The 22,334-nt window shown below is 44.6% G+C and overlaps 1 protein-coding gene across 4 annotated transcripts in view; it reads right to left on the minus strand.

Annotated features, from left to right (window-relative positions):
* The window catches only part of NDEL1 (nudE neurodevelopment protein 1 like 1), a 32,897-nt gene that overhangs the window by 4,447 nt on the left and 6,116 nt on the right, over positions 1–22,334 (minus strand). Inside the window, exons 1-9 of one of the 4 annotated variants that reach the window (XM_013953189.2) lie at positions 21,505–21,562; positions 17,456–17,553; positions 15,987–16,140; positions 14,564–14,712; positions 13,347–13,483; positions 11,046–11,219; positions 10,141–10,232; positions 7,267–7,418; positions 3,896–3,930 (exon numbers count right to left, since the gene is read on the minus strand). In XM_013953189.2, coding sequence (XP_013808643.2) covers positions 3,896–3,930; positions 7,267–7,418; positions 10,141–10,232; positions 11,046–11,219; positions 13,347–13,483; positions 14,564–14,712; positions 15,987–16,140; positions 17,456–17,553; positions 21,505–21,534 — 1,021 coding nt within the window. In that variant the 5' untranslated portion in view covers positions 21,535–21,562. Of the gene's footprint in view, positions 1–3,895; positions 3,931–5,143; positions 5,276–7,266; positions 7,419–10,140; positions 10,233–11,045; positions 11,220–13,346; positions 13,484–14,563; positions 14,713–15,986; positions 16,141–17,455; positions 17,554–21,504; positions 21,563–22,334 lie in introns of those variants that run through there. The other 3 variants (XM_013953188.2, XM_067308263.1, XM_067308264.1) reach the window with 3 other exon arrangements.

Genomic DNA, 22,334 nt, shown 5'->3' on the forward strand with positions numbered 1-22,334 from the left:
ACCCCGGGGCTCTCAACGGGCCTGCCGGATTTGCTGCTCCTGAGGACAGCTGAACTAACACCACCTCCAGCTGAGGATCTCCTGGCTTTGCTGCTTCCCAGGAACCGGGATTCCCTCAGCCAGAGCCAAGATCAGCACGGGAACTGCAGGCTGGGGAGATTAACCGACTCCCTTCAAATCCAGAGCGAGTGCTGTTACTCCACACGCGGCCACGGCTTGCGCACGGATTGAAACGACAAATGAGCCTTCGCAACCCAACGACCAACAGCAGCTTTACACGAAGCCAGGCAGGGCAGGCACACGCAGAAGGGACTGTGTCCCCAAGGCGCCAAAGCTTTCATCCAAAGCATGTGGGCTAGCGGACCCCTTCCTCTCGCCTTGGTCCAGGTCTCGCAGCAGAACCGGGAAGAAGTCAGCAGCAGCCTCTTCTCGTGGACGCACCATCCCTGAGCTGTGATTTTGGTGAAGCGCGTTTGCCAGCCAGGTCACCCTACTGATTACAGCAACCTGCAGCCGAAGAACCGGGAGGACTCAGTGGCAGGGATCACCTCCCTCGCTGTGCGAGGGTGTCCCGGAGCCGCTCCGCACTCCCATGACCACAAGGGAGTAGCTGCGGCTCCCCCACACCCTGCAGACAGGCAGGGGAAGGAACGGCCCAACTCAAGCAGCACAAACTGCTCCAATATTGCTACTTCTGGGGCACCCATCGCTCCTGAATGGGGTTTCTAGCACCCAAGCGCCTACTACAGGCAGAATTCATCTCTGCAGCCATCACCACCCTCACAAATGAACCTGTCTCTGCTGGCAGTTTCCGCCTCTAAAGAAAGTGGAGCAAATCCAACACTCCTTAGCTCTTACTCCGAGCTGCATTTAGCAGCTCGGGTGCTTGAGTCTCGGGTGATCTTTTCAATCTCCCGGAGGTGTATGAGCAAGGCCAGAAGCCATGAAACGGTCAGGCACTCCACACCAGTGACACGCTGACGTGACAGGGCTCAGCCTAGGTCACCAGCGTCACAAATAATCCAGCGTGAACAATGAGGCCAGAGACAAGCAGGGAGAACAAGCCCTATCTCGGAGCCAGCGGTATCAAGGGGACGAATGCCGTAAAGCCAGCAACGACACTGCATCTCCCCCTCGCCAGCTTCCCTAGGGAAGGGGCAGCACGTCTCTGCCCCAGCCCTGTCCAAATCTCTCCAGGCGCCTCAGGCTGTACGTGCGGTGAGGAGCAGGAACATACCTGCCTTCGCACACAGCCTTCCCAGGCCTCAGGCAAGCATCGCGCCGACAGATCGCCTCCAGCAGCGCAGCAGCAGCCCGACTCCAGGCTTGCCTGCGCGCTGGCCACGGCGTCCCTGGAGGCATGGCGCAAATGCTGAGCCCACGCAGACCGTTAAGTGTATTTACGGATATCTCTGCAACGGCCCTTGTGTGCTCTTCACCTACACGTGGAGCCAGGGAGTCTGTTACTTTGCCCTTTGATGTTCTTTGTGCCTGGTCTCAGTCTGCAAACCTGAACGACAGGCCGAGTCCACTGATTGCTCTGGAGGAACCCAGGCACAGACATATCTTTAAAGAAAAACTGTTTAGGAAGAGTTGGTTAACAAATATAACACTGATTCACCAGCAAAACAACCAGGAGAAGCGACACACATGGTCGATGTCTTCATTGTGAAGAGGCACCAACACTGTGCGAGATGGGGAGTGCTCGCAGCACTGAGATGCCCAAGGGACCCACAACCAACCAGGCTTTCTGCTCAACACAGAAAAGACAAGTCCCATTCAGAAGACTTCTGAGGTTTCCCCATCATTTGCTATTTAAAAACCAGTGTCAAGACAGCACAGAGTGCTCACTGTGGTAGCTTTTCCCAGGATTAGTTCCCAGAATCGGTTACCTGTGTTGCTCATAGCACCCTACCTGCCCAAACTTGCCCTCAGTACAGAAATAAAGATAAAGCTGCTGCTTTGATTTGCAGAAAGCCACTTCAGTAAGTGGGGCACAGAAAAAGGTTTCAAATAGTAGCAAGAAATGGGGGGGGGGGGGGTAGCGCTGAAAGCTGAAATTTTGGCTGAGCTCATTGAGATCTTATCCAGCCATGGGATTGTGCCATTAACACGAAAATGCACCAAAAAAAAAAAGTTAGCATTATTTCAGTTAAAAATTAAGGGAAAATAAAAATAACAGATTAAGCAGAGCAATTTTAAAAATAAAGGATGCTGGATTCTTCCTGCCTGCCCTCTGCGAAGACAGACCACATGTTTGGTCTCTAAAGCCAAACTTTCCTGCTGCGCCCTGGGAGCAGCAGTGCGCCCGCTCTCTAGACGGGGCTGCGATGAGCACGCGCATCTCTCCAGCCTTTGACTGCTCTGCGCAGGTCTGGCGCACACGAGGGGCCACTGCTCACAGAGGGCGGACGTTGCCTGAAGCCTGGAGATCTGCCCTCAAGGATTAATCCAAGCAAGGTCATTTGCTTCCTGCTTTTAGCTCTTTCCCCCGCTCAGTCAGACCCAACCTGACGTGCTCCACAGGGGCCCCATGCTGTGCCATTGCTCAGGGCTTCCTGAGAAAACAGACTCTTTCTGGTGCCTCTAACTGAGCTAAAGTCATCAGTCCCTGCTGGAAATGTCCCCTGCAGAGGTTTCCGATGGACGTTTCTTACTGCCCATTCCTACAGGCTTTGCATTTTATGCCCGCTTCTAACCGCTCTCTCTGACCCATTTGTATTTTACCAGTTCTCTGCAAACTTCATCGGATCAAATTTGAGTCCTGTGGCCTGTTCAAGATATATTTTCATTCATTAATCTGTATTTCGAGCAGCATTCTGTATTTCACACCTTAACTCTGAGGCTTCCTGAATTCTAAATATCGAGCAAAACCTCAGCAGAAGGTCCTTTCTGTAGCTGGACAAGCCAGTCTAAGGACTAAATGGACGTGGTCAAAGCATACACGGACACTAGCTCAGCAAGAAAACAAGAGGAAGAGTGAGTCTTCAGGCAGATCAGAGCCTTAAAACAGGCCGCTTAGTCTCCCAAGCAGCAGTAACAGCACAAGGAGGTACAGGAATGCCCAGCCTAAAGACGTGAGGAAGGGGACAGAGGTGAGGCTGTGGCAGTTCAGGCATGGGTCAGTTTTAAGCCGGTAGGGAACTGCACCTTTCGACATTACGGGAGCCCTCTACGTTCCCTCAAGAGGCAGCTAAGCGAGATGAACCCAGCCCTTAGGTATTACAGGCTTTGCCTGCACTGAGCCTGTGCGTGGTAGGACTCCCCTTCCCGTGGAGGGGGCTGTCCTGCTACCTGAGCAGCTTTGCTGGTGCAACTGTTTCCACCAGGTCCTTCCAGCTGGCGCAGCTGCGCCAAGCAGGGACTGCAACGCCGAGCAGAAACACTGCTACACGCTTCGGACTAGCCTATCCTTTCCCCCTGCTTATAACCTCAGTCGACTCATTTTACGCCTGTGCCCTTGTTTGCTTCCCCATCAGTCAGAACCACGGCTACAGGGCACCAGTGAGCCAATATGGAACAAAGCACTTAAGACCATTGAAGGCAAAACACCACTGAAAGGCAAACTAGCTTTTACAATTAAATTAACTGCAGCAGTACTTCATACGGCATCACTGCTGCGCTGATTTGGTCAGAAATGAATCTATTTGCAGTAGTATTAGATCAAGAAAGCAAGCAGCACTCAGTCTTATGGTTGCAACTGGTCACAAGACCAGAGAAGTTGATCTAAAATAAGGAGGAAGAGAGAGGTTGTAGCCTCGGGCTTTGATCATTGCCTATTAGTCCGTAACGCTAAGAGAACTCCCTCATGCAGTTAGCATAACCACCAAGTCCGCACCTCCAAGCACCAGAGTTAAAACGCATGCAGCTTATCATTGCAAATGAATTCATTTACCCATGACCAAGGTGGGAAATACGACCTTTTCACGCCTAGTGGAGAAAAATTGGAACAGTTTATGTACACAGTAAAGACATTCTTGGGCGCAAGGCTGTATGCAAGAGAGAGGGAAAAGTAAAGGTGTTAAGTCTCACCAGTCCTTTCCCCTTAGACCTCTGCACGCTGAAACTCTGCTCTGCCCAGGCAGGCTAAGGGTCCTACTTCAGCGACAACCAACTCTCCCACCACACTTCACTGCTAAGACTGCATGACCCGAATAAAAGCCCAGGGTTTTTGCAAAGCCCATTGCAGGCCATGGAATTACTCACCTGAACCTGAGATACCCACAGTGAAGCAGGGTCCCCTCTTTTCCAGTGAGGCTTTTTTATTTTTATTTTATTTTCTTAAAGTGAACTAGAGAATGTCAAGAACACCCTGATTTTACAGTCTGATATATTACTATCAAGGCTGTGGACAACAGTATCCACCATGCGTATGCACCTACATGTTTCACAGGACTGCCTGAAGCGAGCAAGCAGAGGCGCTTCTCACGTTTAAACTCTAGTTTATGTTTTGGAACACAGCCAAACAAATTCAAAAAAAATAACCTAAGAGTAAATGTTAACTACAGCAATGACTTTGACATTCAAGAAAGCAGGAGGGGGAGCAGGGGAGAAGTTAAAAAAAAAGGAGTTAATGCCCCAGGGAACAAATGCCGGATCTCGGTTCACATACAGTCTCAGCCCAGCTCTTCAGGCACCAGGCCTCTGCAGAGCCCATCAAGGTCAGAGCCATTTTGTTCCCCAGCTGGATCAAAGGTAATAACCACTTAAGAATAGCTACAACAGCAAGAAATGAGCACCTATCTCAGAACATCCTCAGGTGCTGTTCTGATAGGCCCTGGCATCTGGACAAAAACGTCATGCTTGTAAAGTAACAAGTCTGCAGGAAACCAATCTTATATCAGACTTTGCAGAACTAAACAAAAAAAAAAACCCACCCTGACTCTTCTGATTCTCCAGCAAAGCTAGCATGCAAGTCCAGCTGTCCTCCAAACCTCCCCTAACTGCTGCTCAGGTAACTGCTCCTACCGCTGCTCCAGCTAGGCCAGCTCCAGTCTATCATGCTCTTTAGATGCCTGCTCAGCTCCTCTCAGCAAGCAAAGAGCAGGTGTTTGATGGGAGATGGAGACTCGTTAAGCATTTTAACCAACAAAATGGCAAAGGAAGGAAAATAAATGGAACCGTAATGATGTGGCTGAGTTACCTCTGTCACAATCCCACCACCCAACAACTGGCTGTTCATAAGGCAGCAGCTGCAGATTGGATCGGGTCTACGAGCGCACGTGGCTGTTTCAGGCTCCAGCGACAACTGGGGGCAGGGAGAAGAGTACAGGGGCTGGAGAGAAAGGAGGAGAAGAGGGGAGAAGAAAGGGCATGCCTCGACTCAGCGCCTCGTGCCTAGCCACTGCAGCGAGCTCTGGATCCGATGCTCGCCAGCGACGTGTGCCAGCACGGCTAGAAGCTAGTCTGCTGCTGCACCGTGTGGGCACAACGGGGCTGACCTCTTTTATGTAATAGCTCTTTTCAGCTTTCATGTGTAGACAAAATTAAACAGGTTTTTACAGAGCAACCGTGGAGACACGTATGCAGCACAGACACTGCGTTCGCCCCACAGCATGCGCAGACCTCGAAAGAGGCAGGAATGCACAGTGGGAGATGTAACGAGTAGAACGTGGGCCCCTGACGCCGAGGTTAGCAGGATACGTGGGTGCAAAGGAGAGGGGCAGGACAGCAGCGCCATACGGAGACCCCTAACATCTTGCAGGCAAGCGCATCAGTCATCTCCACTCACTTTTCTAGCCTGCTAATATACTGAGGCTGCTCTAAAAGTTACGTATCAGTAGGCTGGGTTTTTAAGCCTTCCTCAGCTACAACCTGCTCCTAATTCCAGGCAGCCAGCCCAGATAAGTGTGATGACAATCTGGATAATTAAAAGTGACCCCCCACCCCACACAGCAATCAGCTTATTTGTCACACCACAACTCAGTATAGCAACGCTGCATACCAAGAACAGCTATAATCACTCCCTAGCAACTACCCCAACAGCTTGCAGCTGAAATCTAGCCTGTGTACTGCAAAAGTGAGCGTGGCTGTGGTGGTGCGCGGCTCCAAACAGCCTCAGAGCACACAGACAAACCAAAAGGCTGCCCGATTTGCACAGGACACCAATTTTGCTGACTCCCCCAACTCCTCCCTTCCAAAAAGGGAAGAACACTGTTCTAAAGCTCTAAAAACTCTGAATGCCACTTTCTAAGATGCGGCCTGCCCTGCTACCCACATAGCAAAATGATTCAGCATTCACAAAAGAATGACTCCAGGAAGCCCAGCATGTCTGTCTTCTAAATGTACTCTTTAGGATGGCAAGGGTTCAATTACTACCCTAAAATAAATTTTGTATTGAGGATGTGCTGAATATTAACATTAAACTGCACTGGCTTGAGGTTTAACTTGGAAGATTATCACAGTGCAGGGAGTATGACGCATGCTTTGCTCAGTGACACCAAGCATTGATCTCAATACTACTGTATTGACACTGGAACTTGTGGATGTGCTTTTCTCTCTGCTCCCTCCAGCTTTTCATACAACCACAGGGTCCTGCACTGCGAAGGACTATGGGAAAACCCTCCTGCTGAACGGCAACTGTTTGCTTCTCAGTATCAGAGAGGAAGCTCTGAGTATGAGCGAGCCATGTGAGAAACATGTGTCACTTCTTTCCCTGTGAAAGGAGTTTCTGGTTTCAGGGCTGATGCACAGCTCAGCCAGTATGAGGACAGTTGCCTCCTAGATCAGCTAGGACTAGCAGTTAATACCACTTTCTTCTCCCCTAACGGAGGAGGAAGTAAAGCGAACAGGACACCACCCTCCAAGGGAGCATTTGCTGCCTGCCCTAAGCTGTTCTTACTGAGGGAATCTCCAGATTTGCAGTTACTGCACTTCCCCACACACGAGCACACCAGTAACTATGGCAACTCCACCACTACTTACTTGAGATCCTACTGAAGGTCACATTCATCTCATAAGCAGGTTTGCTGTCTGGGTTTTGGTATTACTCGAGATGCAGAGCCCAAGAGATTAGGCAGCAGAGGTATAGCACAGGCATTGACATCCTACCAGCTAAGAGAGCCACAAGCTTTCTTTTCTCTTTACTTTGTAGAATTCAGCACTGGAATCTTGCTTCCCCACCCCCTTGGGACTCTGGCTCTCCAAATTATTAGTCCGATTGGATGAAAGCTGTGGTAGGCTAAAAACAAGCCAAGAAATGCTGGTCCTTCAGGTAGCATCCCAAAACACATTCCCCCTTTACAGCAAAAACACATCCCGACTTACCCTTTGTCGAAGAAAGACGTGTGCCCCGAATGAGGGTACTTTGTGCCATTGCTGTTCATCATGCTGCTGTTAACATTCCCTGAAATGTAGGATTTCCGTGATGCCTGGTCCTTTGCAAAATTTCTGCAAGCAGCTAATTTGGATTCTAAGGCCTGCGAAAGGGGGAAAAAAAAAAAAAAAAAGAGAGAAAATCAAATAAAAAAAGTAACATTATTAGGAGTTTTTCTGCTCAAGTTCAGGCCTCAGCCTGACCAAAGATCACCAGGACCAGGACCCCCAGTGTTATAAAGTTTAGTGAAATCTGAACTAAATGGGAACAAAGTTTTCTGTGTCATCCAGCTACAAAGGAAACCCATACAATGAGATGTTGATGCAGACTGCCAGGCACAATGCACTTCCATTAGGGTTAGGATTTTAGAACATTATCAGTTCTCATTTAAGCATCTAAACTAAGGAAGTCAAATCTTAGCAGCAGCTACTGAAGTCCATCCGTTTGAGGATCAGACTCAGAGAGACGTGTTATCTTCCCGAGGCTGCAGGCAGCGTATTTCAGCACTCCTGTGTCTGCAAGAGCTCAGTTTTCAGACATGGCAGCTGAAAGGTCTCTTGCAAGCTCTCATCACGGATGGTACTCAATGGTGAAACCGGCAAGACCTCACTCTGTTGTCTGAAGTTTTCCCAAACAAAAGGGGTAGAGGCAGGTCCAGACCTATTTACTGGGTGATGACTCAGGACTGGAGAGCACAGGATTGACAACTGCCTTCTGCCAGAACAGGTAAAGCTTTCCTATTGTAGGGAAGTGTGCGCCGGGGGGAAGCAGCTTGCTTCAGAAGCTGGAGTAAGGCTGGCATAAGCTAATCAGATGATTTAGAGAAAGCCAAAAGAAGAATCCTTAATTTCTGGAAGGACCTTGTATATGGAAACTTGGACTCCTCTCCAAGACAGTGTCTTCTTCCACTTCTTTCTTAATCTCATTCTGCAAGACATGGCCAGTTTTGTAAGCCCTCCTGACACAGTTCAGAAGAAGAGGTACAGAATCAGAAAAAGGAAGAGACAGCATCTAAGCCCACCCAGGGTCTGTACAGAACCACACCTCATCTCCACTACTTTCAAGAAAGCCCGGTGAGATCTTTTCTCCCTAGCGCAAGGCAAAAGTCTTTCTGCCGACTGCTGGCAAGGAGACGCTTTCCACATAGCACCACATTCCTAATTTTCCCCCGCAGTTTATTACATCACCTGCCCTTTCTGCCACCTAGCACATAAACTGAGACTGAACTTGAATACCTGCCTGCTCCAACGGAAAATCCTTGCAGCTATTTGTAACATCTAAGTTGGGCGCGTGGACATTCACACGCTTGTAGACACACGTACAGAAGATAAAAAGCTCACGTCCTTGATAGCACAGAATTCAGTACTGTTCCATGCAGAAAAATACTCCATTAATAAGGTACTGACGTGCTATCAGAAATAAGCCAACTCTACAAAACCTTGTTCTAGCAGCCCATTTAAGCTTCCTTAGTGACTATATATTTTTGCTTTTGTTTGTTGTTCTCAAAGCATCTTTCAGCTGGAAATAGCAAGTGTGATCTCTGCCAAGTGACTCCCTGTCTCAGCTGCAAGCAAGAAAGGCAAAGGGGACTTCTTGGAAAGAAAGGGAATTTAGGGCATAAGCTGAGGCATCCTCCAAGTAGCCAGACCTACAATTAGTAGATGAACATCCTACAATTGTTGCTAACAAATGAGTAAATTGTAACTTTGTATCATTAGCAGACTGAGTCTAGGAGTAGGCTGGGAAGCAAGCATGCTCATTTGGCATTTCCTGTCCTTGCAGAGTAATCACATGGGATTGTGATTAAGCTCCCTAAATCCCCTACAGACTCTTACTCACAGTGATCCCATTTTAAACATGCCACTCGGTAACCCCGAGTCCTCCTGCTGCCCTTTCAAACCAGCTACACGCTTGACAGCTCCAAACGCGAGCAACGACATAATTTTTAATTTCAAACTTTGCCAAAACAACTGCCTTGGCTGCACTCATTGCTGTTCTCAGCGTAAACCACAAGACGTGGAGGAAAGTCAGCACCAGAGGCTAGACACAAAGGCTGTCCATGCTTCCTCTCAAAACACTAACACTATCCATTGAGGCACGTGAACAAGCTCCTCATGACTGAAAGCAAAAAAGTCATGTCTTCGTTCAACTGGAAAGCCTAGCATTCCTAAGCAACACTAACAGATGTTTAAACCACTTCTTCCCTGCTTATAGTTATGATCCCTTTAAAGGCTTACACATTTCACTTCCCCATCAACTACAGAAGGGAACATTTGGCTTTCTCCCGATTTATTTTTTCACTTTCTTATCAAAGGACTCTACGTTTATTCATTTTAAACAACTGTTGCTGTCTCTTCTTGAGCCTGACGTGATCAGCCCTGACTGACTGATCTCATCTCGCTTCCCATGAGAGAGAGAACAATTGCGCAGCAGGCACTCAGAGTCTGAGATTCAGTTCTGAGTCTTGGTCTCATTAAAGAGAAAGCTGCAAGTCCCATTTTAAATATGGGCAAGCGGCCGATGGTGCCTAGCCCAATATATCAAAACTCCTGAAATGTGTTTTGCTCCATATATGAATTTGATCACCCAAAGGTGCCATCAGAATCTTAGTAACATGGTTTACAAATCAAGGTAAACAAAATAATAATAATAATGATAATAATAATAAAGCACTGCCAAATGATGCATGCATCATTTGGAAGAGACACCTTGGAAACCATGGCACGTACTGAGCATGGGCCAAGTCCTCTTTTTATTCACGTACAAGGATGAAAGCTCAGCAACACAAGAACGGAACTAGTGATTCTTCAGTACAAGGCACTCACCCCTACTTTCCGTAAGAGATCTCCCACAATGTTGAGTGCAGATATTCTAGCTGAAGGAGTAAGAGGGCTGGTACCAAACCCATTTGGTATAGCTGCAAACACAAACAGATTTTATTATAAGCGCCACAGCTCCATAGTAATAAATAAGAATCAACTTCTCTGTAGAAGGATAGGTCTAAAATCCTACTGCAGATTATTCACACAATTACCCCACAATAATGCACAGACCACATGATCAGTAGCCACAGAAAAAAGAAAAAGCTTAATTCCTGCCCACTGCCTTCCTTCCCATTAGACCCACACGCAGAGTTCATGCGCTCATCTGCAAGGCTACTGCATGCAATCCATCTAATCCAGCCAGGGCTTGCTCTGGAATCTACTCTTCTTAATTTAAAAAATGATATATTAATCCTTGTGATTGTCCAGAGCCTTCCAGATGGGGAAGAGGAATGAACTAATGGACTGCTGCCTCCCAGAAAAAAACGTACCCCTGAACAGCACGTGCGGTAACAAAGACATAGTCTAGACTGTCAGAGTTGCTGCCCACCATTTACCCTCCACTGCTACTCTACATTTAAGCAGAAACATCCAGTCAGTATAATTCTGTAATCCCAAACGTCTTCAGTACTCTACTGCAGGGAGGGCAAACACACAAAAAGAGTTTGGTATGAGGCCTAGCAATAGCTAAGCCTCACACCAAACATCATCCTCATTTTGTCATATTTGCTCACCAAAAACCAAGCGTACCTGATGCTGCTCCAGGATTTAAACACACCTTATGCAACGCACGTGGGGTCTACAAGCACCCAAGTTTACCCAAGATTTACTAACAAGAACGTGGTTTGACGTTGTTGATAATCTGAACATACTCCCAAACAACTAGGCCAAGTTTCTGTGAAGTATACCTTTTGGGGAAGGAAAACTATTTTCTGATCCTTTTCCAACGGGTGTAGCTGGCAAAGAGAGAGACGCCTGGACAGCCGAATCCATCTTTTCACAGTCTAGAGTTGGAGAGCTAGGCGCTGACTTTCGAGTGACTTCCTGTTGCCTTTCCCGTACTGCTAGCTCTTGCCTTAAATCTGAGGGTTAAAAGAAGAAAGAAAATATTATATCAGTGACAGATTTCTCTAACAAGCACATTCTCTCTGTTCACTGGGGAGGAGGGAGAGTGGGAAGTGTACACAGTATGCTGCAATAACCAAACATTCATTCCACTCGATCAACAGACCTACTTCCTCCATTAGCGAGGACCCCCAATCTCAAAGCAGTCGCAGCTTACTATCAACATTTTCCATTACAGTTGGGAGTAAAGGCAGCAAACAGCTCTCCCAGGACCAGAGAACTGTGTGGCCCCCAGAATCCATGATAAGTGACTTGGTCTCAGCATTTTTCCTCCACCTGTGTTTTGAATCCCACAGAAAATGCATTACAAGAATCTCCCAGGAGGTCACAAATGCCTGCTGACCTGTGTTCAGCTCCTGCTAAAAGAAGAGGTTGGGAAAAGGGAGGAATGACATAGCCTTGTGCTTCCAATTCCCCACATTATCCTTCCAGTTAATAGTCCACAGGATTATACGTAAGGAAAAGACAGCAAAAGGGTTGTCCCCAGAGTTCCTCTATTCTCCAACAAGCTAAAGAGGAGAATGAAGAGGCTGGGTGGTCCAAAAGGCAGAGAAAAGGTCGGACATTAGGAAACGCAGCTTTTAAATCTCACCTCTTCTCCCGACCAGCTCGGTCATCCCTACCTTGTGCCCTCCCATTTCCACGCATGTTCTCTGCAAAAACCATCCACCACAATTAGATAATGAATCTATAAAGTCCCTACATGGGGCCAGACGCAAACAAATAATATGTTACAAGGGGTGTGCTGCAATTGTTCTGTTGTGGATAGAGCAACTGACTCTCCCAGATCTCTTATTCCCTGCCTCAATCTGGCAAGATGTGCCAGTAAAAAATTAGTTTTATGTTACAGCTTTTAAGTTGTTGTGAATTTTTAGAACTCATTTTAAGAAAAACAGCACAGTTGAAATTAAAGTCTGCTTGGACTCCTAGAAGAGAAGTTGCAGTTGTTAACTGGAAATTTTATATTTGAGTTTGAGACTGTATGAACTTTTTATGGCTAATGTTCCTGCATGGTGTCAGGGGGAATAACATGTAGCTTTATCATCCTAATAAATATTAAAAGTTTCCAAATGACTCATCCAAGAAACAAGATGACCTGTTTGCTGATTATTTCAATGTTCTATAAAAGTCCCCTAGGTTTCCCTGTTTTTTAAGTACTATTGTTCTAATCCCAAATTAGAATTCCTCTATTCCTTCAGAAAATACTTAAGTCTCCCCGTTTCCCATTTATTATCAGAAACAATTGTATTTACAATAGTAGCTTTTGATTTGTGGCCACAAACACACTTCACAAAAAAGAACAACAACAACAAACAACACCCCAGCCTGTTGTCAACCATATTGTCTTAAGCTCAGACAAATGCCTCATCTGAGGAATTTTTCTAGACAGCTTCATTTTGGAAAAATAAAGTTGAAAACTACTAATCTCCAAACTATACAGACAGCAGGCGCAGGTTTACGAACAGAGCATCCCCACTGCTCTAGAAAAGAGCTCCAACCAAAACAAAAACAAACAAAAAATTGAAAATGCTTCTCTGACATCATCAGCGTGAAATCCATTGGGGAATTCCCAACTCTTGATAATATCCCAGAACACGCTATTCTGAACACCTGATCTCACAGGTCCAGCCACAGTCTTTACTGGAATATCTTCAGTAAACTAGGCAATTTCCAAGAGGTTTGGAAGGAACAGAAAACAGGGGCTTTATTTATTTTAAAGGAGGCTATTTAAGCATTTATTATTTCTTTCCCTGTCATTTATCTTCTCTTCCCACACAACACAAACCCAAGGAATGGGAACCTTTGGAGCACAGTTCTCTACTTTGTTACAGTTGTGGAATGCAATTCTTTTGTACTCACCTTGGCTAAAAATCCTGAATGAATCTGATATTATTTTTTCCCCTACACAAGGGAATTTTTTCCCTTAACTACACTAGACATACAAAGAATACAGAACATACTGTTTGTAAGCAGCATGAAACATTTAGATTACATATCTAGTTTGAGTCCCGTTTGGTTGCTGCACGTCTGTGTTAGCAAGCCAACAATGTACTAAGACATAGAATTAATCAAGCAAGCTTTACCTCTCGCTTCATCCTTTAATCTCTGTACAGAAACTAGCAACGATTCCTTGTCATCCAGTTCACTTTCTAAAAACGCATTTCTCTCAATAGCCTGGTTTAGCCTTTGTTCAAAGTCTTCCAATGAAACTATTGTTGCCCTAGAAACAAAATCCAGAATATTAGGTTCTTCAGCTTCACTAACATAAAAGCGTATTCAAAAACATAATAGAGGAAAAATGTTAGCAGGGTCTACATTCAAGTTAGTCATGTGAAAGCTATGGGAATGCTTCTTAGAAAGGGCTAAGAAACTCCAATGAACCAAGAGACTGAGATGAAAAGAACATGATAGCATCTGGCTCTCAGACATGCACCAAAGAGCTGGTAAAGAGCCAATCAAGCACACCTAGCTCCATTTTTCCCATGCTGTTCTCCAAAGCCATGCTACTATCAGTGTATCAGCTCAGGAGGTGCTGCACTCTCCAGAGCTCTGACCAGGCAACAGCCTAGCAAGTCCAGAAAGCAGGGCACCGGGATATTACCTAAGGCCCAATTTATTCCATGATTTAAGTGGGACAACTCATATGTGTCAAAAGCTAGTTGTGTGGTTAAGAGCCTTGTGGAAGCAGGACCTCAGCTCTTAGTTCTCTTTACCACATAGCCAGAGGCTCATTCCTGCTTCCACTGAATCAATGGCAAAATTCCCATTCAGCAAAACAGAAGCATGATCTACTCCAAAACAGGGCGTTTCTAACAGCAGCCTGTTCATTTTCTGCACTTACCCAGGACACATTTGTTCCTACAGTCATTAAGGCATTATGCAAGAGAAGAGGAGACTCCTTTGGCCTGTTTTATTTAAAGGGGGTTATGCAAAACATTAGTTTCTTACTTCAAAGAGGCTCTGAGCTACAAGGATCACAAATATATTATAAGAGGCACCTAGCTGGTAGTATCAAAACCAGTGCACTGGCCTGGCTTGCTCTAAGCCTGCTTTTACTGCTTGTTTCTCACAGGAATATGAAGCACTTTAGGTATCCCTTGCCTTCCTTGCTGTAAGGTAATGCTACCAGTTGATGGATGTCAATTCTAAGGGTAAACTGCACTGTACAACAGAATCATGTGTCTTGGGCTCTGAGTGTGCATTTTTTTTTCTTTAAAGGAATAATAAAATGATGAATCTAAGTAGCAAAGAAAAGACCTAGTGAAAAAACTCAGGGAAATAAGAGGCTTGCAATCTTCACCTCTTTGCACGTTCCAAGTCGTCGTTGGCCTGCTCCAACTCCCTCACATACTTATGCAGCTGATCTTTAATGGCCCGCGTCTGACTCAGGTCATCCTCTAACAAAGACACTTGCTTGTAACTCTGCGCATACTGGTGCTCCAGTTTCTCCTGAAAGAAAGAGAAGTAGTGAGATAAACATCAGTAACATACATTCTCCAAGTCATCAGGAGTAAAACGGGACAAAGTAACACAGTAGCTGCAGTCTGCTGACTTGGGATTGCTGGCAACACACAGCAGAAACCGGAGAGTTAGGAGGAGCACGTTCTGAACATCAGAACTGGACACGATCTACAATTACAAACACCGCATTGTGCGCAGAGATCTCATCCTAACACAGCTGGCTGTTCAGAGATGCATCCCCGCATCTGTTCCAAACAGTCTGCGCTGACAGCTGCTCTGAAGCCTCAAACATCTCGGATGTCAAAGAGAAATCTAATTGCATTGGCTCCCCCTCAGTGCCTCTCTCTAGACAACAGCAACACTGTACCTAGAACTTGCCTGACATCTCCATTAGCAAAAAATGAGAGCCACTGGAATTTGTTATAAAACCTCCTGACTACAAAGAGAAGCTCCACAAGCTCGTTTTCAGAAGACTGTAGAATTTATTCCTAAACATGCTATCAACAGCCCTGAAAGTACAGATAGGGGCTAATGGAAAAAACTACCGATCTTACAAAACACATACTGACCTTACAGATATAACTAGGACTGGATAAGAGAACAAGTAATCCCATATAACTTATTTCCACTGTGTAGGTTTCAAACCTTTCTCTTCACTACAATATCCCAAGGCTACGAAAAGATGATACTTTTCCAAGATCCCAGAAGAGGTAAGAACTTGCTAACCCAGTGGCATTAAAGTCATCTTTTGCACACCTGTATGGTTATACCACTCCTATCTCCACAGATAATGCTGTTACGAACGAATTATGAGAAACTCTGAATGATGTGAACAAACCACCTGTCTTCAGCTTTCTTTCAGGTTCTTTCACAGAACCAAGGAGACATTCTGGCAAAAAAAGCAGTTTGCAAGGAAAGATGACAATTCAGTGGTCTGACAAAACACACTTGTGTTGTCTGCCCTGCTGCTATGTTAATGTTGCCTGTGCGAGTAATAAAATAAATACTTGGCAAAGCCTAGAGAATTCAAACAAATGAGCAAACTCAGAGACAGTAGTTTAATGATATGAACAAGAATAATTCTTCCAGAATTTTTCCTGGTAAGTTACTGGCCTTATTTGGAGTACATGCCATACTCGAGACTGGATCTTAAACAGATGACTGCTTTACTCCATTTGGATACACAGTTAACATGGGTACAGACCAGACAATCTAAAATGAGATGCAAAACATAAGGCAATGCCATCACAGACAAGACCTACCTTTAATGTTTCCACTTCATATTTCAGTCTTTGGTTATCTGCTTGCAAATCCCTATTCCTTTGCTCAGCTTGCACTAACTGCGCCTCCAACTCAGCTTCTAATTCTCTGCTTCCCTCCTGAAATTCGGCCAGCTCTTCTCGAGCTTCCTGGAAACTGTAAGGAGAGGATATTATCCATTGAAAATCCAGCATCTCTCAAGTTAAAACAAAATATACTGATCTTTAAAAATAATAATCTGAAAAACAGAGTTTTACAGGACTTAAGTGTGATGACAATAGACCTCTACAGGGAGAGGGAGAAATGGTGAGAGAAAGAAATTACATTAAGCTTAGCTATAAAAGGAAATTCATTCTCTTACATCCAGCAATCAGCTACATTAAATGCATGTTTGAACATAATCTATATCAAGGCTATTAACAGGATTCAAAGGAGTCTTACAAACACTTTGTACTCCATTAGCTTTCACTGCTAGCAGACTTGAGCAAGTCAAAGAATGAAGTGAATTTTAACCTGATTTTGGTCAAAAATTATAATGGAGAACAACAGTTACTGTATCTCTGCACTACATGGAAATTTAAGGTTCTTGAAAAGTGTTAAGATTCTAATCTTAAAGTTATTAAGCACTTAGGAAGCCAGCTCATACTTACCTTATACCACTGCAAGGTATTAAATTGCTAAAAAGCAGCCACTCCACATACTTCACTTATTAAATTTGCATCTTTACCATATTTAATAGTTCAGCTCTTAGCAAGCAGCAATGAAAATCAGAAAGGTTTTAGGAAACAACATATGCAATGATGTCAGAGACAATTTTCTGACACCAAAGAACAGCTCAGTGCATGCGAGGCCCCTCCACATGCCCATCCATCTACCCAAAGAAAAACACCCCAAAGAGCTTTTAAGCCCAAAGAGCTTGCAGGAGGTTTAACTGGCTGCACCTCAAACCACACAAGCAACGCTGCATGCAAGGAAAGCCTTCCAAAGAAAACCAGCTGGGAGCCCCTCCCAAAAAACAACCAAAACAAACAAAAAACAGGCCAGAATACCAGGTATAATACATTTCAGTAAATTGCAATAGACATGAAATCAGCCACTTTTTATACCAGTAATTCAACTACAAGAAGCCTGAGGGAACAGTTCTCACACAAGGCAAGTCCAACGGAAGCTTCTTATGATAAAATGTCAAGTTGCTACTTAAGGCAGCACTTTGATTGTACAAAGATGCACATGATCGCAGAAGGGCTCTGTTCTTGCTTGAACATGCTTGAAACATAGCCTAGATTTCATGGAATGGTAGCGCTGTTCAAGAGATTTCAGCTTTAAAATTTCCAGACTTGTGGAAGCTGAATAACGCAGAGATTCATTCTGACATATCTAATACTCGGCCTTGCAAAGAAACAGATTAAGCCTGGTCATATAAGTTCTGGTCATTAAGAACCAAACCCAGTCTACGAATCCACAATGGTACCTTTGTTTGTACTTCAAGGAAAGCTCTTTCCAATAAGCAGTTTCCTCCTTTGGACTTGAAAAAGTTGGAATTTCTTCACTGTCCATGATCAATGCAACCTGCGGAATACAGACACAAGAATACATTGAGGATAGACAGACAGGCAGGCTGCCCCTGAGACTGCTGCTAAGTACTGAACTTCAGCATTTTGGCCTTTCTGACAGCCACATCCAAACTTGGCACTCACAAACGGGACATTAACGATCCCTAACAACAGTCCATCAGCACCGAGACCTGTAACAACAAGAAATGCAATTTTATCCAGCTCCTGGAAATGCTTGTGCAGCGGACTGAAATGAGACCAAAGAACTACTCTGTACTTAGCCTATCACTGAAAGAGTAGTTAACGTCAAACGCTCATTTAGGATCACCTCTGGTAAGGATATTAACAGCTATCATAATTTCCACTTTCATTCATAACATGAATGTTCTTAAAAATAGATTTTATCTGTCGTCAACACTCTGACACATACTACAATTCCTCTTAGAGTTACGAAGGCACGTAATGAATGAAGACAAATACTCTGAGGTCAACAGCTAACATGATGTGCTATAGAGATTAAAACTCAATTTACTATTCATAAGTTGAGTCCTAGCTAATTTCTGCTTTCGTATAAAACATGCAGGTAACAGAAGTTTTCAAAATAGTTTTGTCCCCTCTGCCCTCTCAAATCAACATAAAAAAAACAAACAAAAAGTCTTTTTCCTATAATTAAGTGGCCCCCATCACACAGCAGTGCTTCTAACTTGGAGACACGTCCCATGCCAAGGCAGGCGAAACAAGCTCTCTGTTGGTTCTGCTGGTAAATAGAAGTTAGGTTTTTAAGGTTGCAACTGTAATGACCTGGAAGATGCCAAAGGAGGCCGGGTGGCAGTTGTGGATGTCTACACTCCCCAGTTTCACTGATGGCTAGTTCTGAATCACAACAACTATTTTACTGTTGGTGTTGATGAAGAAGACGTAGAGGTGGTTTTACTATACAGAGAATGATTAAAAGTGTTCAAATAGAAATGGTTCCCAATCCCCTCCAGGAGATACTCTGCACAGGTCTTCTTACCAACATGTCATTTCTGAACTCTCTCCAAGCAAGGCCACAAATCTGTTACTTGTAGGCAGTCACCTTTTTTTTTTTTTCCTCCCCAAGACCCATGACTCAAATTCTGTTATTAATTCTCAGCAAAAGGAAAAAAAATAAAAAATAAATAAAAGCTGAAATCAACCTCCTCTTTATTGCAGTGGCTTTAAACATCCCTTGTATCAAGCTCATCCTAGTGGATCTATGAGTAACAACTGACCTAAAATTCCTGGCTTTCATACTCTGACAGGCATCGATAGCCAATGTTGTCCCTTCAGGCCCAAAACTGTCACGCTAATATGTCCTACATCTCAGTGGCCAGCATTTTAGACACCTAAAAGTGGGACAAAACAATTCCAGTGCTTTCACCAGAAGGAAACAAGCTCATGTCAGAGGCTGGTACTTAGCTCACAAATAAAGCAAGGCAAAATTGGCACATTTGTTCTTCAGCTCAGACTGCAGCTGCTACAGTTCGGGGCACGAGACCAAATTTATCCAAAAGGTGCTAAGCACCTCAAAAGCACACGGACTCTCTCCCTGTGTTTAGCTTTCCAACTTTGTTGGTAGAAGCAAGTTTTTTAAAAAAAACAGGTCTCCACGCTGCTTGAAAGAACTGACAGTCTGTTCCCTTTTCCACATTTCACTGTACTGAGAAAACAAAACACACATGTGGAGCCATTATAATTCCTCCCAGCACATATATTTTCCAGTCCCACTGCACCTCTGCAGACAAAAATTTATTTGGGGTGTACTAGCTACAGTTGTCTCACCTGTTTGCAAGGCAGTTTATCACCATCCAGGGACACAATCACAAGTCCTAGGCAAAGGACCTGTTTACAGTGGATATAAAAGACCCATGAATCACCTCCTGAGCTGTCGCAGCTTTGCAGCCTGGTGCAATAAGGCAAACAGACATCTGTTGTGGCTCGGGCACATGTCAGGCAGTTCATGAACTGCTACCCAAATCTCTGGGAAGAGGAAGAGGTGAACAGCTTGGTTCAGTTACTGCTGCACACTGTAACACCAGTCCCACATGGATCACACTGACAACCTGCTTCAGAAAAAGCCTTCTGACCTTTTCCTCTGAGGAAATTCTAAACTGGCACACTTGGAAAGGCTTAGATCAGCAAGAAGCACGTTTTCCCCCCCAAATAAAAGATGCACAGCACAGAACAGCTCCAGAATAGCTGATCTCAAAGTTGTAAACAGCCAGGAAACGACACGTCAGCAGATTTCAGGCTGGATTTAGAGGAGAGTTTGAACAAGGAAGTATCTTGCATCATTTCCTAAAAGTAGCTAAAATAAGGTACATCTAGGCCCAAGACCCCTTCCTGTCTGCTCACATGAGATACACCCTTAGAAAGAAACATCGGAGGAATCCCTGAAAATACAACAGTCTGTGGAGATGTGGGAAGGGCTGCCTGAGACTCGCAAGTATTTACAGATTCACAGACAGAAGATGTGGAAGGTATTTTTTCCTTCCCTTGTCAAAGGGTTATTTCCTTTTAGCTTCCAGAGGGATGAGATTCAGCCCTTTGGTACTTCAAACCCACTGGGCAACAACTCCGCCTTCCCAAACCTACCCAGTGGGACCTATCAGAAAGGAATGGAGTTAACCTTCTACGAACAAGTCCACCATCCTTTGCCAGACCTGGTTAAGTGGGCGGTATCTCATGATTATCCATGCTCTAAGTATTTTTACCATCATGCCTAATGTTATCAGCATGGATTTTTTTTTTTTTTTTAAATCTGCCAACTCTTATATCAGATGCTCATGTCATTGTGCTGTATTAAATTCTAATATCTATATCCGAGATTCTGTACACAATGTACAGTTATATCACTTGCCTTCTCTAACACGTACAGGAAATAGGAGAAAGGGATAAAAATGCACATACACACTCCTACAAACAAGGTGATTCAGGGCCAAAACACTGGTTTGAGAGTTAGGAAACACAGATAACTCCCAAGCCTGCCACCGACACATGCATCATCTTCAGTAAATCACTTCATTTCTGCCAACCTTTACTCATTCCCTCTATCTAAAGCATCAGCTCTTCTACGCAGGCCTATCTAAATAGGAGTGTGTGCCTGGCAGAAAAGGACTCCTAGGCATTATCAGAATATAGCTAAATAATTTAAACATCTAATTTGTGGAACAGTAAACGCCCATGGAATACCAAGAGTTTAACAAATAATGCTTTGCTTCACCATGTTGTTGGTTATTCCTGGTTCTGGGCATTATGTAAGGAGTTGCGAACTAGCATGGCAAACGCTTCCTATTCACGGACTTCTTTGCATACGTGGCATTTGCAGAATCCAGCCTTTGACGAACAACACTGAGGCTTTCAGCATACAGACAAGACAATGCAGCAGCGTCTTCCAGGGAAAATGGGAGCAAGCTTATGCCGAGATACCCACTCAGAATTCATTACAACACAACTAAGCATTCACAGAGCACCCTGGGAAAACTTAGCTGCATGGGCATAACTCCAGAATCTAAAGCAGCTCTCAAACAAGAACTATGTTCAAAATGCGATGGCTCCTTTCAAGCCCCTTTTACACAGTAAGCAGGGCAGAGGAACTGAGAAGAGGTCTTCTCCACTGTTAAAACAGCACAGTTGCTCCAAGCTGTAATCGTTCTGAAAAATTGCAGCACGTGGCTTACGAAATTCTCTAAATGCAGGTCTTTTTGGACAGGACAAACCTGTCGTCAAAAACATCCCTAGAGGTGGGATGTTTAGTATTCTGGATATTACAAGAGTCAAAGGCTGAACCAAGCATATAGCAAAAGTAACTCCATTACAGGAGGACGGTATTTTTCTTCAAGTACCTTAATGAACCTTGCATTCAAGGCCCAACTGAAATCTTTATGAAGCCACTTTTCAGCTAGGTCATTAAAAAACACAAACACAGCTTGAAGCATAACAGTACCTTAAAAAAGCTTCCCCGGCTCTCCATCATGTGACTGTAGGCTGCTGTTAGAGCTTGGATCAAATATCAGACCAAAACATTACGCTTGAAATATAACATGATGCTTAGACTTCAACCCAAATCTTCCCAGAGTTCAGAATTCACCCCTCTGCTCTCAAGGGACAATTCAACTCACTGAAACATCACTGTAAGGATGAGCTACAGAACCACGTCCAAAATGATTCTGTGTATTGGTCAGGCACAGCTGCAGTTCACCCAGGATGTAGCTGTAGGCATCTTAAGGGGCTGGGTAAACCACATCCTTCCTGATTTTAATCATACCACATTTTCCCAGTTAGAGCTAGTTTATAAACATCTGTCACACACACATACACAATAATAATAATATTTAATATTCACGAACAGGTCATTTTTCTGTGCATAGGATACTAACTTTCTTCCTCACAATCCTGTTCGCCCTAAAAATTCAGAAACCAAACATGAAGAATTAAGGAGAAGAGGCAAAGCACAGCTACTGAAAGGCACTTTTAAGACAAACACCGAGTCTATGCGAAAGAGCCTGCCAAGCTAGCAAGAGGCTACAAGCTACGGTGCTAAGACTCACCCATCCACAGTTTGCTGACCCACCACTTAAGGCAATACAAATGTCAACCGACCTTTGGAATTAAATATGTAACTACCCAAAATAAGTGGTCTTAAGGAAATTCTACCAAGCTCATATCTGGCCTTCAGTTCTTGAGATAACAAAATAGTTGTATTCATTCTGGCTGTGAGACTCCTGATCTCCTTAAAAGTTAAAACTGCCAAGTGCCACGTAATTGCCGCAGTCA

The sequence above is a fragment of the Apteryx mantelli genome, chromosome 19, assembly GCF_036417845.1.
Source record: "Apteryx mantelli isolate bAptMan1 chromosome 19, bAptMan1.hap1, whole genome shotgun sequence".
Taxonomy (NCBI): domain Eukaryota; kingdom Metazoa; phylum Chordata; class Aves; order Apterygiformes; family Apterygidae; genus Apteryx; species Apteryx mantelli.